The 17,155-nt window shown below is 35.2% G+C and overlaps 1 protein-coding gene across 1 annotated transcript; it reads left to right on the top strand.

Annotated features, from left to right (window-relative positions):
• Positions 1 to 15,533: 15,533 nt before the first annotated feature.
• On the top strand, positions 15,534 to 16,609 carry LOC132301367 (ubiquitin C-terminal hydrolase 12-like). Its single transcript, XM_059798624.1, has 5 exons — positions 15,534 to 15,570; positions 15,703 to 15,829; positions 15,914 to 16,083; positions 16,185 to 16,399; positions 16,577 to 16,609. Exons 1-5 carry the CDS (start codon positions 15,534 to 15,536, stop codon positions 16,607 to 16,609), a joined length of 582 nt encoding a protein of 193 aa, XP_059654607.1.
• Positions 16,610 to 17,155: the final 546 nt, after the last annotated feature.

Below are 17,155 nucleotides of genomic sequence, written 5' to 3'. Positions count from 1 at the left end.
TTCTTTTGCCTTTTCTAATTATATATTCACACATATGTAGATGTTGGAGTAGTAAGGCGTTTTAAAGTGATGAAGACTGAATGGGGTTTCGATAAATTACTTCTCTTAGATAAATTCAGAGATGTTTCAAATGGTTATCAATTAGTGACTGTCGTGTATTAGGAGCAGAGGTTTTTGTTATTAAAAATGCTGGAAGAGGAGAGTTTCTCTCTTTGCAAAGACAACTATACCCCAACCATTTTGTTTGGACTGTTTCAAAGTTTTCAGCAATAAAAAAGGTTTGTCTTCGCTACTCCTAGCCGTATGAAATCGGAGGAAGAAAGTGGTATGTTTGGTTTAAGATACTACGCACCATGTTTCAATATTTGCTTTTCTCCGATTAGACATGCGTGAACACATTTGGAACACTTTCACGACAGGATGATCGATTATCGACTTACTTGACATATCTTTACGTCTTATTTGTATTTTACTGTATCCTATATCAGTATCCGTACTTTCTATCTTAAGTACTACCGTCGTAGTGAGCAAAATTATATGTGAATTATTGTAATGATTTCAGGAACCTATTGCTATATCCCAAAGGAAATGCAGAAGCGCGCAAAAGACAAATACCTGTCCCTCTTTTAAGAAGTGGCTGATTCGGAAATACTTCCTCTTAATTGGAAAATATATTCAAACTACAAACTGCTTGTTAAGGACCAAATCCAAAGCTATCATTCGGAAGAGAAGGTGAAAACCGTATTCTTAGAATTTATTATTATTTTATTTATTTATTTTTGTAGTGGTAGAAATTAAAGGTATTGAACTAATAAGTGTTTAATTTTCAATTTGTCTTGCTAGTCGCAAAAAAAAATTGTAGGTATGCAAAACTAGAGCTTCATAGGTTTAGAAAGGACAAGCTTGCACGCCAAATCAGATTATAAAATCTCCTCAATCACATATTAGAAGGGTGGTTGATAAAGAGTCTTGATATGAAAATGGTTGCATCTTCATTGATTGAGTTTTACAATATTTATACAGAGGATTGTAGATTATACAAGGAAATAATAAGCAATACAAGTAAAGAATAAATTACATAATTACATGAGTCAAATTGCTATAATCCTAGAGAAGTAATCGAGGAGAGATTGTAGGAGAGATTATTGGAGGAATGGTTTTGTTTCCTTATATGCCCCTACAAGATGGGGTTTCCGTCGAAAATACCAATCTTGGACCGGAGATCAACGAACCGTTGCTTGGAGAGCGGTTTGGTGAGAACATCAGCGAGTTGGTCGTGGGTGGATACATGAGCAACTTGAAGAGTACCATTGGCGACTTTGTCACGAACAAAATGGTAATCAATCGCGATATGCTTCATACGTGAATGGAAAACAGGATTGGAACATAGGTATGTTGCACCGAGGTTGTCACACAGGAGCCGAGGCTTGATAGAAAGAGAAACTCCAAGTTCAAGTAGCAAATTTTGTAACCAGGAAATTTCGACAGCAGTAGATGCAACAGCTCGGTACTCCGCCTCGATAGAGGAGCGAGCAATTGTTCATTGCTTCTTGGAGCACCAAGAGATCGGGTTACCACCGATATAAATGATAAAGGCAGAGATCGATGTACAATTGTCACGGTTACCAGCCCAATCAGTGTCGGAATAGGCAACAAGATCAAAGCCGGCATGCCGTTGAAGATGGAGACCATGGTAGAGTGTGTTCTTGAGATATCAGAGAAGCCGTTTGGCAGACGTCCAATGGAGCTGAGTGGGAGCATGCATGTATTGTGCTAGCTTGTTCACCGAGTAAGCAATATCTGGGCGGGTTAAGGAAAGATATTGAAGGGCACCAATAACGCTCCGATATTGAGTGATGTTAGTGGAGGGACTGCTATCCCACAAGACTAGTTTGGTGGATATAGACATTGGTGTGGCAGCGTCTTTAACCCCTGCCAGCTTGGCCCACTCAAGTAAGGCGCGGATGTACTTGTGTTGAGATAGGAAGAGGCCTGTTTTGGTGGGGATGACTTCAACACCAAGGAAAAAATGAAGATCACCAAGGTCCTTAATGGAGAATTTTTTAGAAAGAGCCTTGATGAAATCTGAAATGAATTTATTAGAATTCCCTATGACAAGAAGATTGTCAACATAAACTAAAAAATAAATAGTAACCGAATTGGAATGATATATAAAAAAAGATGTATTAGTTTTAGAGTTTGTGAAACCATATGAGATGACAAATGATTTCTGACGACGGCCGTTCCAATACGCCAAACTAAATGTAGTGAATGTGTGGTTCAAGAAAAGCCTTTTATGTCAAATTTAAATTTATAAAAACCACTACCAACACCACTACTAACGTAGCAAGAGTGAGTAGGGATCGTCCCAAGGGATTATACGTGTTGGAATTTCAACTTCGACTCTAGCGTACCAAATGATTGCAAAAGAAAGTTGGGTTGGTTGATTACTTCTAGAAAAGAATTAATTAAAATGCAATAAAAATAAAACTAAGTAGAGATAGGGATTTAAGAGATGAGAAGAGAGGACTTAGGGTGTTGGAATCACCACTAAGCTCATGTAATTAACCACTTGCTTTCCATTAATGGGGAATACATTGTTGTGAACAAAATTGGTTCGACTAGCAAAGGTGACTCAACAAGTGTATTATGTCTAAACAACATGTGAAAGGCTACAATATATCTATTGGAAGAGGAATATATTGTCTAGACAACATGTGAAGAGAACAAAATATCAAATCAAGTCATTAAACCTTTCATTAAGCTCATAGTCCAAATAATTCACAAGGATGACTTAGTTAAACATGTATTGTCTAAACATCATGTGAGAGGCCACAATATATTTATTGGGAGAGGAATATATTGTCTAAACACATGTAAAAGATACAATATATCATAACAAGTCATTAATCCTTCATTAAGCTCAAAATTCCATTACACCACAATATTAGAGCATATGCTTCTTGCATTCAAAAACATGGAACATCAAAGAACAAGCATGAATTGTCTCCCCCATCTAACACTATACTACAACTACACTACTAGCATGAAAATAAACTAAGGGAGAGGTACAATCCATCAAGGAATAAGTATGAACCATCAAAAGACATAACAAGAGCATTCCATTAAGCACTAATGTCTAGCCATCACTAGATTCTCAATCAACCACACATAGACATGCAATTAATATAGAAAAACTAGTGTAGAGATCAATTCCCCAAATAATCACACATAAGACAACATGTAATTAAAATAGAGAATCAATGGAAGAATTAACCCATATGAATCATGTGAGACATAATTCCTAATTTAATCACACATAGACATGTAAATAAACTAGAGAATTAATAGGAAGAATTAGACCATGGAAATCATAGAAATATACCAAGATTCATGAAATTCACAAGGCTAGAACACTAATCACAACAATATATATAAAAATCCCCAAAAATAGAAATACAAGGGTTTAGATTACACAAGACTTAGGGCTCATCCAAGCCCTAAGTGTAGATCTAGTTAATCATGGAGGAGGTGGATGTAGTCATGGAATCAAGCTCCAAACATGGCTCCATTTTCTTCTTCCTCTTCTTCTTCTTCTTCTTCTTCTTCTTCTTCTTCTTTGAAGCTCTAGAGATGGAGAAATAGTGGATTTAAAGATGTCTTCTTGAGATGTGCCTCCACTTCTCTCTTTTCTTCTAACCCTAATCTCTAACTTTTCTAGAGAGAGAAAAATAAAAATTACAATCTAGAAAATAAAATGATAAAAGCTAAAAATCCTCCTTTACAAATGGATCACTTCCCTTTATATAGAAGGTCCTTTTCTTAGTCACTAAGTCTAGAATATATGCCCAAAAATATCTAATCCCGCAACTTTTTGGTAGGTAAACTTTTGGGCGCGCACAGAAAAAGTGACAGCTTGCTGCCAGCATGTCCAGTTCGATCGATCCAACTTATTTTCGATCGATCCAACTTTTCAGCTTTTTAGTATCAGCTTCTTTTTGCTCCAAATCAGCCTCTTTTTGCTCCGAATCATCGCTAAGACTTAGTTTGACTCCAAAAAGGCCTTAAGAACTCATTTTTAGCCCATTTTAACATTATTGACCTAAAATAGACAAAAACACAAATAAGTACTAAAATGGGTAAATAAGATAGATAAAGGTCCTAGAATATTCAAGCTTAAGGGGTTTAAATGTGTACTTTTCAGCGCTCATCACACCCCCAAACTTAAATATTGCTAGTCCCTAGCAATGAACTACGAAGTAAGGAATGAAATGAACAACTAAACAACTATGAACTAGAAAGCAATAAAATGATAGCGCCACTTTCGTAGGGAACACGATTGCATTTAACATATGCAACAAGTCTTTTAAACCCCTAGGTTACCCCCAGTGGACGAGTGAAGTCTCGTGAGGGTTTCTAGAAATGATACCCACAAACATTAAGCTCATTCTTTCAAAAGAGGCACCAATATTACAAACAAGCATTGGAAGAAAACTACCTCAAGTATGTAATTTTTCAACCATTTCCAAGCAATCTCCAAAATATCAACATCAAATAAACAAGCATGGTCCTCCACACATCAAGAAAATGATCATGAAAATCGAAACAATTCTAGAATCCATGTGAGAGGTCCGGCATCAAGTATGTTGCTATCTTAGCCAACTAGAGAAGTAATCACATCTTTACCCTCAAACTAGCACACAAATCTAGTACCGATCATCAAGATAAGAGAGTGGACCTTTTATTAAAGCTTTATTCTTCTAGGTGCGCTTATTCTTTTCACTTTTTTTTATTTATTTATTTATTTTATTGAGGATCAAAGATGGAAGTATTGTACAATGTGTTGATCTCTTAAGCTTTCTAGTAGATTCATGTAGCGAGCTTTAGGTCAATGACTCCCAAACCAGATGGCTTTAGGGTATTAGGTGTTAAGACACCCCTACGGACTTACAAACTCAAATCAACTAGGCTACAAATCAAGACAACAACCATCTAATCATTTCCCACTTCTCGCTTTTTGGGAGAAGTCCTCACTTTTATTGCTTTTGCAACTTTTTTTCTTTTTTTTTTTTTTTTTTTTTTTTTAATCAATTATTAACCTAGAGTTTGGACCCTCCACCTTTCGGCGCGAGAAGTTCACTGCTTAATGAGGCAAGAATCCCGGCTACTCAATGAAAAGGGGTTGTTATCCACCTTTATCAAGAATGAAAGCTTTCAATGCACTACTAGCCCAATTGGGATATAACCAATTCAATAATCAACAAAGCATGTACTCCACAAATGAATGCTAGTGTGCACCGGTGCTAGTGTAGAATCCTAGAATGAATCTCAAAGCAATCACAAATTCAGGATGATGTGGACCACAAATGCAAGCAAGATATCACTCTTTCGAAAAATTTACTCCTAAATGGCATCCACAAGGCATACAAGGAGTATTGGACTCTCAAGTCAAGCAAATTTTAAATTTTAAGCAATATAGTCCTCAAAAGATCAAAATCATAGCTAACATCAATCTCAAATCTCAATCATGCATTTAAAGCTCAAATCTTAAGTAAAATGCAACAAGATACCTTACCCCTAAACTTAAACCGCACATTGTTCTCAATATGCAATGAGAATAATGGAAAAAAAGTGGAAAGAGTATACCGTGGTGGTGTAGACATGAAGCCCGGTCATGATCCAATTCGAAAGACGTCTCCCCCAAAGTTGGAATCAACAACCTACTTGAATAACCACGCTAGCAAACTCACATCAAATATCAAATGGAATAAGAATAATCAAATCAAGCATTCTAAGGCAATGTAACACATGATACAAGAGAGATATAAGATCAAGCCCTAACTAAAGCATAAAGTATGCATGACTACACATAAGGGCACAATGATGAATCTTTTTATATTTTTCATTTAATGAAAGCAAGTATATACAAAATGCAAGAAAAATAAAGAATAAAATGCATGAACAAAATATAAAAAGAAAATTAAATAAGACAAAATGCAATGAAAGAATATGTACAATGTAAGAAATGAAAAAGGAATATGTACAATGTAAAACAAATGGAAAGAATATGTACAATGCAAGTATATACAAAATTTTCTTACTTTTTGTTTTTCATTTTTTTTTTTTTCATTTTTTTTTTTTTTTTAATATATATGTGAAAACATGTAAAGAAAAATGAAAAATGTAAGAAATATGCAAAATGGGTGCTAAGTTTAACGTCTCTAGCAAGACGGAATGCTTCTTTGAAAAACCGTCTTTTTTTTATTATTATTATTTTTTTAGATAAAACAAATATGTACACAAACAAAAATAAAAAGACAAGTGAATAAAAATAAAAATAAAAATGCAAGAAGTAAAAATGTAAGGAAATAAAGAATGCAAAATTTTTTTTTTTTCAAAATTAAAAATTAAAGTTAAACAAAATATTTTTGGATTTTTGGAAATAAGATAAAAGGAAATAAAATAAAAGAAAAGAAATATTATTTTTATTTTTTTATTTTTTTTTATATATATATATTTTTTATTTTTAATACCAAGATAGAAGTAACTAAATAAAATAAAATAAAATAAAAATAGAAATAGGAAAAAGTCAAAAAGTCAAAGGGTCAAAGGGGCAAAGTTGTGATCGATCGAAGATGAAGTTCGATCGATCGAACATAGCTGTGATCGATCCGAGATGAAATTCGATCGATCGAACATGTAAAATTTTGGAGATCCCGAGAGCATGCATTTTTGAAAAATGAATGAGGCCTGAAAATTTTTCAAAGTGTTAGGACTCATGATCGATCGAACCACGTGTTGGATCGATCGAAATATAGTTCGATTGATCGAAATGGTTTACGATCGATCAAACTTTCAAAAATTTGGAGATCCCGAGAGCATGCATTTTGGAATTTGGATGCAGGTCCAAAATTTTTCTAAGTGTTGGGACTCAAGTGGAGTTCGATTGATCGAATCCATAGTTGGATCGATCGAAGAACAATTCGAATGATCGAAGGTGCTCTTGTGATCGATCGAACTGGCACCAAATGCCTAATTTTGAACTGAAAGTGCAGAAAATCCTATGCTAAGCCCCAATGATGGTAACAAGAATGAAAATTTGAAAAATAGATGGAAGAATGTACACAAGAATGAAAAATAAAAAGAAATGAGGGAGGAATAGAGTTGTGAAACTCTACGAATACTAGTGTTTAACGTCTCTAGCAAGACGTTAGGTCAACTCACTAATCAAATGAATCAAAAACTGGATATGAAACATCCTTATTGACCCTCTTTTCACTTTTCTCATTTAATGTCCCACTTATGACAATAAAATCATCCTCCAAAAGAATGACTTGAAAAGAAATAAAAGAGATGATATTGTTCCTTTCATCCACGGTCTTGAAAACAAAATCAATCATGGTTAGGCTTGCCTCTTTGTTGTGTTCTTGAAACACATTCAAATGATCATCCATATTGATAATTGGTGAGGCATTGTCTTTCAAAGACTCATTTGGATTAATAAGAAACACCCTCTCTTCATCCCTCTTCTCCTCCTCATAGATTACCATTTCCTCACCTTCTAAGTAAGCTAAGGAGTCCATTAGAGAGTTTATTTCATTTTTAGAGCTTTTAAAGTCAAAACCACAATTTTTATACATTTCTAAAAGACACTCCTCAAGAGGGTCATTAGAGATAATAGAAGGAAGGCCCTCTTCAACAAGTTCCTCCTTCTTCTCTCCTACCTCAAGTGTGGTCAACATCTCCTCACTCTCTAGAATAGCCATCTCCGAGATAAAATTATAATCAAAACAAGGAAAGTCCTCATTAATCATGTTATGTTCTATTGGATTAGCCACTAACTCACTTGCCACTTCCTCCTCTATACAAGATAGAGTGCTAGGCATTAGCTCACTTGTTTCATTCTCCTCACTCTCATCATCCTCATCTATATACATTGAAGTTCTAGCCATTTTTTCATTTGCCTCTTCCTCCTCCTCTTGCTGAGAAAGAATACTTGCAATTTGCTCAACTTGAGCTTCTAAGTTGGCTAAAGCTTGAGAATGAGAATTAATAAGTGAAGTGTGTGAAATATGCACATCAAGTAAAGCTAACACTTTTTCTTCAAATCCGGGTGAGTACTTAGAAGGTGGTGGAATTGATTCATCATAAAATGGTGGGGGAGGGTAATAGTCACAAGAAAGATTAAACGAGTGATCAAGTCCATAATAAGATGATGCATGAAATGAATTGGACTCAATCTCATAAGGATTAAAATATGATGGAGGAGCATAAGGTGAAGGGATGTAATTCCCCCCCAAACTTGGATCAAACAATTCCTCCATTCACAATTAAAACCCAAATGCAAGAAAAAAAAAATTGGCCTCAACAAGGGCCTATGCTTGGACAAAAATTTAGCAATAAAATGAACCTCAACAAAGGCTATCACAAGCATACAAAGAAGTGAAACAATTAAAATACAAGAGTGCCAAGATTTGCTCACAACGGTCATTTAGCACTTCAACTCCAAATTTAACTTTTAAGCTCCAATGATTGCTTTAAGTTCCAAAGTTCGCCTTCCTTGTAGTCAAGTACCTAATTGAACAAATAGTAATGAGAATCAAGAGAAAAGAATATACAATGGAAAATAAAATAAAAATAGAAACAATCTAATGAACACTATTGTCTAGTTTAATTCCAACAAAACCGTTAATCCCCGGCAACGGCGCCAAAATCTGACGACGGCCGTTCCAATACGCCAAACTAAATGTAGTGAATGTGTGGTTCAAGAAAAGCCTTTTATGTCAAATTTAAATTTATAAAAACCACTACCAACACCACTACTAACGTAGCAAGAGTGAATAGGGATCGTCCCAAGGGATTATACGTGTTGGAATTTCAACTTCAACTCTAGCGTACCAAATGATTGCAAAAGAGAGTTGGGTTGGTTGATTACTTCTAGAAAAGAATTAATTAAAATGTAATAAAAATAAAACTAAGTAGAGATAGGGATTTAAGAGATGAGAAGAGAGGACTTAGGGTGTTGGAATCACCACTAAGCTCATGTAATTAACCACTTGCTTTCCATTAATGGGGAATACATTGTTGTGAACAAAATTGGTTCGACTAGCAAAGGTGACTCAACAAGTGTATAATGTCTAAACAACATGTGAAAGGCTACAATATATCTATTGGAAGAGGAATATATTGTCTAGACAACATGTGAAGAGAACAAAATATCAAATCAAGTCATTAAACCTTTCATTAAGCTCATAGTCCAAATAATTCACAAGGATGACTTAGTTAAACATGTATTGTCTAAACATCATGTGAGAGGCCACAATATATTTATTGGGAGAGGAATATATTGTCTAAACACATGTGAAAGATACAATTTATCATAACAAGTCATTAATCCTTCATTAAGCTCAAAATTCCATTACACCACAATATTAGAGCATATGCTTCTTGCATTCAAAAAACAAGCATGAAAATAAGTATGAAACATCAAAGAACAAGCATGAATTGTCTCCCCCATCTAACACTACACTACAACTACACTACTAGCATGAAAATAAACTAAGGGAGAGGTACAATCCATCAAGGAATAAGTATGAACCATCAAAAGACATAACAAGAGCATTCCATTAAGCACTAATGTCTAGCCATCACTAGATTCTCAATCAACCACACATAGACATGCAATTAATATAGAAAAACTAGTGTAGAGATCAATTCCCCAAATAATCACACATAAGATAACATGTAATTAAAATAGAGAATCAATGGAAGAATTAACATATATGAATCATGTGAGACATAATTCCTAATTTAATCATACATAGACATGTAAATAAACTAGAGAATTAATAGGAAGAATTAGACCATGGAAATCATAGAAATATACCAAGATTCATGAAATTCACAAGGTTAGAACACTAATCACAACAATATATATAAAAATCCCCAAAAATAGAAATACAAGGGTTTAGAGTACACAAGACTTAGGGCTCATCTAAGCCCTAAGTGTAGATCTAGTCAATCATGGAGGAGGTGGATGTAGTCATGGAATCAAGCTCCAAACATAGCTCCATCTTCTTCTTCCTCTTCTTCTTCTTCTTCTTTGAAGCTCTAGAGATGGAGAGATAGTGGATTTAGAGATGTCTTCTTGAGATGTGCCTCCACTTCCCTTTTTTCTTCTAACCCTAATCTCTAACTTTTCTAGAGAGGGAAAAATAAAAATTACAATCTAGAAAATAAAATGATAAAAGCTAAAAATCCTCCTTTACAAATGGGTCACTTCCCTTTATATAGAAGGTCCTTTTCTTAGTCACTAAGTCTAGAATATATGCCCAAAAATATCTAATCCCGCAACTTTTTGGTAGGTGAACTTTTGGGCGCGCACGGAAAAAGTGACAGCTTGCTGCCAGCATGTCCAGTTCGATCGATCCAACTTATTTTCGATCGATCCAACTTTTCAGCTTTTCAGTATCAGCTTCTTTTTGCTCCAAATCAGCCTCTTTTTGCTCCGGATCATCGCTAAGACTTAGTTTGACTCCAAAAAGGCCTTAGGAACTCATTTTTAGCCCATTTTAACATTATTGACCTGAAATAGACAAAAACACAAATAAGTACTAAAACGGGTAAATAAGATAGATAAAGGTCCTAGAATGTACTTTTCGGTGCTCATCAATTTCAACTCTTGATACCAAGTTCTTGGTGCCTGTTTTAGTCCGTAAAGTGCCTTATGAAGCCTGCAAACATAGGAGGGATGAGATTTGTCAACAAATCCCGGAGGTTGAGACGTGTACACCTTTTCTGATAAACGGCCATGCAAAAAGGCATTATTGACATCTAGCTGATGAATCCGCCACCCATTATTAAGAGCAAGAGATAAAACAAATCGAATTGTAGTCAGCTTAACTAATGGACTGAATGTATCATGATAATCGACTCCGGGACGCTAATGAAAACCCTTGGCAACAAGGCGGGCTTTGTATCAAGCGATGCTACCATCAGGATGCCGCTTGATTCTGAATACCCATTTGCAACCAACTATATTCTGACCCGATTGAGATGGAACAAGACTCCAAGTACCATTTTGAAGAAGAACATTGAGTTCAGCACACATAGCAGAGCTCTACCTTGAATCTTTAAGGTCTTTGGAGACACAAATGGGTTCAAGGAAGTCAGGTAGGGGATGCTTTGTGGTGATATTGATGGTTTTGGGCTAGAAGATTTGATTCTTGGATCGTGTGGTCATTATATGTTGATTAATGTCAGATGTTGGCTTATGAATCTGGGGAAGGGAGGTGATGTAATCAGACTTTGGGTGCGTAACACTCTCTGGCATGGGAGTAGGACTAGATGTGGTTGAGATGGCCATATCAAGATCTATCGACACCGTGGTAACATTAGACTTGGTCATGGACGGACTGGAACTAAAAGGAAAAGATTGAGGGTTTGGGGAGGTCGTGATATGAGAATCACGTGAAGACATTGACTCAACTAATATTTGAGATGGATTTGAGGCGTGATTGGAATGAGAAGGTGATGAAGTTGACTCGGAATTGTGTAGGCGGATAATATGGCCAAGATAGGAGAGAGAAGGGGAGGCGTTTGTCCATTTAGAAAACTCATTTAAGGAAGGAGTTTCCTTATTTTGGGAAAAGGAAGAAAAAGGGAAATTATCTTCTATAAATTCAACATGACGGGAAATAAAAATTTTATTGTCATTGCAATCAAAACATTTATATGCATTATGAATATGTGAGTAACCAAGAAAAATGCATGGCTTTGACCTTGGTTCCAATTTGTGACGAGTATACGGACGTAACCAAGGGTAACAAAGACATCCAAATACCCGTAATTTTGAATAATTGTGAACGCGATGAAAAGGCTTTTAAAAGGAGATTTAAACTTCAAAATTGGTGTTGGTAAATGATTAATTAAATAAACCGTAGCTTGAAAAGCGTGTGACCAAAAAGAAAGAGGAAGTGATGCTTTGTGAAGTAGAGACAAGCCAGTTTCAACAATGTGTTGATGTCGGCGTTCTGCAGATGCAGTGTGTTGGGGTGTGTATGGTGGTGATACAAGGTGTTGAATTCCATGTGACTCAAAAAAAATTTTCAACCCTTGATACTTACCCCCTCCATCGGAATAAATCATGATAATAGGGGTGTTGAAAAAATTTTCCACCATAAGTTTAAATTTTGAGAACAATGGGAAAACATCAAAATTTTTTGCCAGAGGAAAAAGCCATGAATATTTTGTAAAATGGTCAACAAATAAAACATAAAATGAAAATCCATCAATTGATTTAACAGGAGAAGCTCCCCATACATCAGTATAAATGAGATCTAATGGACCGCAACTCTAAAAAGTAGAGACACCAAAAGGTAGTCTATGACTTTTGGTACACAAACATGAATCATAAATGATACTAGACTTAGAAGAACTTGATGACACTGGGAAAATTTTATTTGACACAAAAACTGAATGATTTTGGCTGACGGATGACCAAGTCTATTATGCCATTTTTCAAAAGAGGCCTTGATACCAACACATGCTTGTTTAAATGCCGAAGCCGCCTTCCATGTGTCTGGCCACTCATACACGTTATTCCTGCTTTGACCGCGCGCGAGTGTTGCCCCCGTTATGATATCCTTAACAAGAAAATAAGATGGAAAAAATCCAGTAGAGGTCTTATTCGAGCTGTAAAATTGTGAAACATAAACTAAGTTTTGTTGCATGGAGGGCACAGAAAAAACATTTGATAAAGTAAATGAAGTGGAAGGAGATGTGAGAGTAGAGGAGCCAGTATGTGTGATAGAGAGTCCAGTACCGTCACCAATGACTATGTCATTGGGTCCTTCATACGATTGGCCCAAAGAAAGGTTGCTCAGATCAGTTGTAATGTGATGAGAAGCAGCAGAGTCCATAAGCCAATTTGAGGAGGTCCCGGCACCAATCGTCATGTGGTTGGCTGTTGGATGGTTTGCATTATCCTTTAGCATAATTTTTTTTGCATGGTAGCATTGGTGAGCGGTATGCCCTCTTTTTTCATAGAACTGGCAAACAACATTAGGTTTTCTACCACCGCCATTACCATTAGAGTTTCTGGACCTGTTGTTTGAACTTTGCCCATTGTTTCTCTAAGAGTTGTTGTTGTTCCCTTGAGGGTATTGGTTTTGATTGGTTCCTTTGCGATTGCCTGGGTTCCCACCTTTGTTGTTGAAGTGAGTGGCATTGGCAGTAATACAGGAAGAATTAAGGTCTTGTCATTTGATGTATGACTCGTATTCAACAAGTTTATCATATAATTCTTCAAACGAGATGACGGTGTCCCTGGCGCGAATAGCAGCGGCTTTTTCCTTGAAATCTGATCCAAGCCCATTGAGAACGTGCATGACCAAATTCAAGTTGTTGAGTGGGGCTCCAGTAAGGGTGAGATCATCAACGATACCTTTGACATATCGCAAGTAATCTGCTATTGGATCTAAACCTTGAGTTATTTTCATTAGGCTTTCCTTGAGACCCATGATGCGAGTGTAGGAACGATTCGCATTCAACTTCTCAAGCTTGGACCATGCTTGCGCCGAGGTTTTTACAGAAGTCACCAGAGGAACGATAGATGGATCGAGTGATCCCATGATTGCTAGGAGTAGCAACTTATCTTAACGCATCCATAGAGCAAACGCAGAATTAGGCGTCATTTTTCCATTTTCTTCAATGGTCTGTGACGGACATGGAGTTGTACCATCGATATAGCCGAGTAGGTCATATCCATAGAGCAAGGCGTCAAATTGTGCCTTCCACGATGGATAGATCGAGGGTAGCAGTTTGAGCGGAAGTTGGGTTGAGTTAATAGCCACAAGACTGTTGGGAAGGGTTGAAGTCCTTGTTGTGGTGTGAACTATGGGTGCAGCGAGGGTAGAGGCTGTACTTTCAGTGGCCATTGAAGAAGAGGGAAATTTATATATATATATATATATATATATATATATATATATATATAAGGATCGATTTCAGACTCGGAGAAGCACGTGATGCTCTGATACCATAAAGAGTCTTGATATAAAAATGGTTGCATCTTCATTGATTGAGTTTTACAATATTTGTACAGAGGATTAAAGATTATACAGGAAATAATAAGCAATACAAGTAAAGAATAAATTACATAATTACACGAGTCAAATTGCTATAATCCTGGAGAAGTAATCGAGGAGATATTATTGGAGGAATGGTTTTGTTTCCTTATAGTTGAAGACCTCATTCACTGTAGAATTGGACCAGGAAATGAAAGCGGTAATCAAAAGAAAATTTTCTTAAAAATAAAAATCCACGAAAATTATCATGCTACGCAACCAATGCAAAAGGAAATGTAAATCTTGAATCTCTTGGTGGGTCAAAGCATTGTTACGATCTAAGCTGAAATAAAATTTGGGTCACAAATTGACAAAAAGAAGTTCATAAAAATAGTAAAAAGAAATAATGATTTAAGGTCCGAATTTAGTCGTTACCCACTATATTATGATGTCATTATGACCTAAATAACTACTCTATGAAAAGAAATAAAATATTTCTGGTAACTAAAATTTCTCCAAGTTTCATATAATTTCCCAAGTATAGAGCTCTTTCTGGGCTGGGATTGAGACTGCTTCAGAGCAGAAAGCGAAATAGGTTATGGCGGAACAGTAGGTTCAATATTCTTTCAGTTTTCAATATTAAAATTAAAATTAAAATTAAAATTTATATACATTGCTCAAACATTTAAAACTTATCCTGATGAATATATAATTTTACTAAAAACATTAGATAATACACTTGCGGCACCAATTTGTATATTAATTCTTTCCAAGTTATCAAGGAAATGGCAACCGGCCGTTTAATTATGATTTTGTTGAAAGATAAGTGAGCCGAGCCCAGGCCGTCCCGCTCTGTTTACACAATTTTATTATTATTATTATTTTATGTGGGCCTAAGTCCATTAACTATTTGGATAACGAAATAAATAGCAAGTAAACAAGTATTGAAAAAATTGGAAGCCCTTCACAGAGCAATCAGATGATTTCTCATCTTTCTTTCAAAGTGGATGATCAGAGTTTGAATTTCAAATGAGCAAAATGTATGTAAGTGTTTCTTGTCAATAATAATAATAATAATAATAATAAATATATATAGTCGGTTTAAATCAAACTCCAACCCCACTGTTAGGTTTTAACTTTTTTTTTTTTTTTTTTTGGCCAAAACTACCCTTACGGAGCAAAAAAGAGTTCCCATACCTGTTCCATTAGGAATTGGGTAGAGTGGAAATGGATGGGGCGATAAAATTGCAATGCTTTAAAGCTAGTAAAGTTCTAATCAACTTCAGCTTAACAAGTGTCCTATCTCTCTGCAATCTCCCTTTAAAAATAGAACTACAATTGCTGCAAATTAATGCAGATAAATAGTATATATATAGACCATTACATGTTTTAGAAAAACAAGCGACTAAGGTTTTGGAAAAGTATGTAATTTGATTTCTGCAAGTCCAAATAGACCATGTTAGAGAGATGGCTGGTGAGGTTGGTGAATTGTTTTCTCCTTTTGGTAAGTCATTTATTTTCTTTCACATCACATTAATTATTGGTAAATAAATAAATCTATATCTATACATGCATGCACAAAAATTAAACATTCTAATAATTGTTTTGCTTTGGTTTCTTCTTCAAACTGTAACAGAAGTTACAAGATCGTTAAGAGATATCTCACCGGCGGACTATATATTCAAAATAGAATCTTTCTCAGTACTTCTGGGAGCACTAGAGAAATATGAATCAAAAGTTTTTAAAGCCGGCGGTTATGAATGGTGTGTTTGAATTTTAATTTCTCTATTTTGTTTATACATATTGTCCACTAACAAAATTAATTACTTTTCTGTTTCGGTTTTCAGGAAGTTGTCTCTCTATCCAGGTGGGAATAAGAATAGAGATGTGAAAGATCACGTCTCACTCTACCTGCAATTAGCTAATACAACAAAATTTCGTGGTGATTGGGAGGTTAATGTGAAATTCACATTATTTGTCTTTGATCATATATGTGACAAGTACTTAGCCACTGAAGGTAACTAGTTTTTTCATAACACATATACAAATTGATAGATAAATTTCATGTTACCTTGGGATATTTGTACTTATATTATATATATATATATATATATATAGATGTTGGACAAGTAAGGCGCTTCCATAGCATGAAGACGGAATGGGGTTTTGATCAATTTCTTTCACTGGATGCATTCAATAATCGTTCGAACGGGTACCTTGTAAATGATTGTTGTGTATTCGGAGCCGAGGTTTTTGTTATTAAATATGCAGGCAAAGGGGAGTGTCTTTCCATGAAAAAGGAACTACAAGCCCAGTATTGTCACGCTTTCAAGGTTGATAAATTTTCAACTAGGAAAAAGTACTTAATTCTCAGTCATGAGTTTAAAATCAAAGAACAAAAATGGTATGAGCTTTTCTTTTAGTCATGATATTCTTTATTTATTTTTAAATTTTGTATAAAATCTATAGATCTTATAATATATATCTATGACTTTTTGTATTGAATTCAGGAAGATGATGACCTATCCCAATGGAAACAGTAGAACTAGTGCTTATGGCAAATATTTGTCCCTCTATCTCCAAATAGATGATTGGTGGAAACTTCCTAAGAATTGGAAAATAGATGCAACATTCAAGCTGCGTGTAAAAGACCAACTCGACAACAAAAACAATATTGAATTTCAAGGTGAAACCATTTTTAAATTTTCACTAGCTCTTGTTAAAATTTCTCGCATAAGCTTATTCAGTTAAAATTTGATAACAATGTGTATATATATATATGTACTTTCTTTTTTGTTGAACTAAAAAATTCCTGTTGAATAATCGTTTATTTGCAGTTTGCTGCTGTTATTGTGCCTCGAAAACGATCTGGGGTATCCATGAGTTCATGTTGCTAACGAATCTCCGTGACGCATCAAAGGGCTACATAGTGAGGGATACCTTAATTTATGAAATAGAGATACAAAGTTTGATCTTGTCGGTGATTAAGAACTTGAAATAAAAATGTTTATTATTGTTATTATTATTATTATTAGTAGTAGTAGTAGTAGGGTTCCACGATTGTACCCTACTTTTCTTCTCCTTTTATT

Source organism: Cornus florida, unplaced genomic scaffold (genome assembly GCF_030987335.1).
Source record: "Cornus florida cultivar Cherokee Brave unplaced genomic scaffold, ASM3098733v1 CherokeeBrave_3.0.0_Hap2_Chr03, whole genome shotgun sequence".
Taxonomy (NCBI): Eukaryota; Viridiplantae; Streptophyta; class Magnoliopsida; order Cornales; family Cornaceae; genus Cornus; species Cornus florida.
This window is presented reverse-complemented; position numbering and strand designations above follow the sequence as displayed.

Bases quoted from the DNA above. Each gene is read 5' to 3' on its own strand.
- LOC132301367 (XM_059798624.1), top strand. From the start codon at position 15,534: ATGGCTGGTGAGGTTGGTGAATTGTTTTCTCCTTTTG. The intron at 15,571-15,702 runs GTAAGTCATTTA...AAACTGTAACAG, and splicing joins TGAATTGTTTTCTCCTTTTG to AAGTTACAAGATCGTTAAGA. The intron at 16,400-16,576 runs GTTGATAAATTT...TATTGAATTCAG, and splicing joins AGTATTGTCACGCTTTCAAG to GAAGATGATGACCTATCCCA.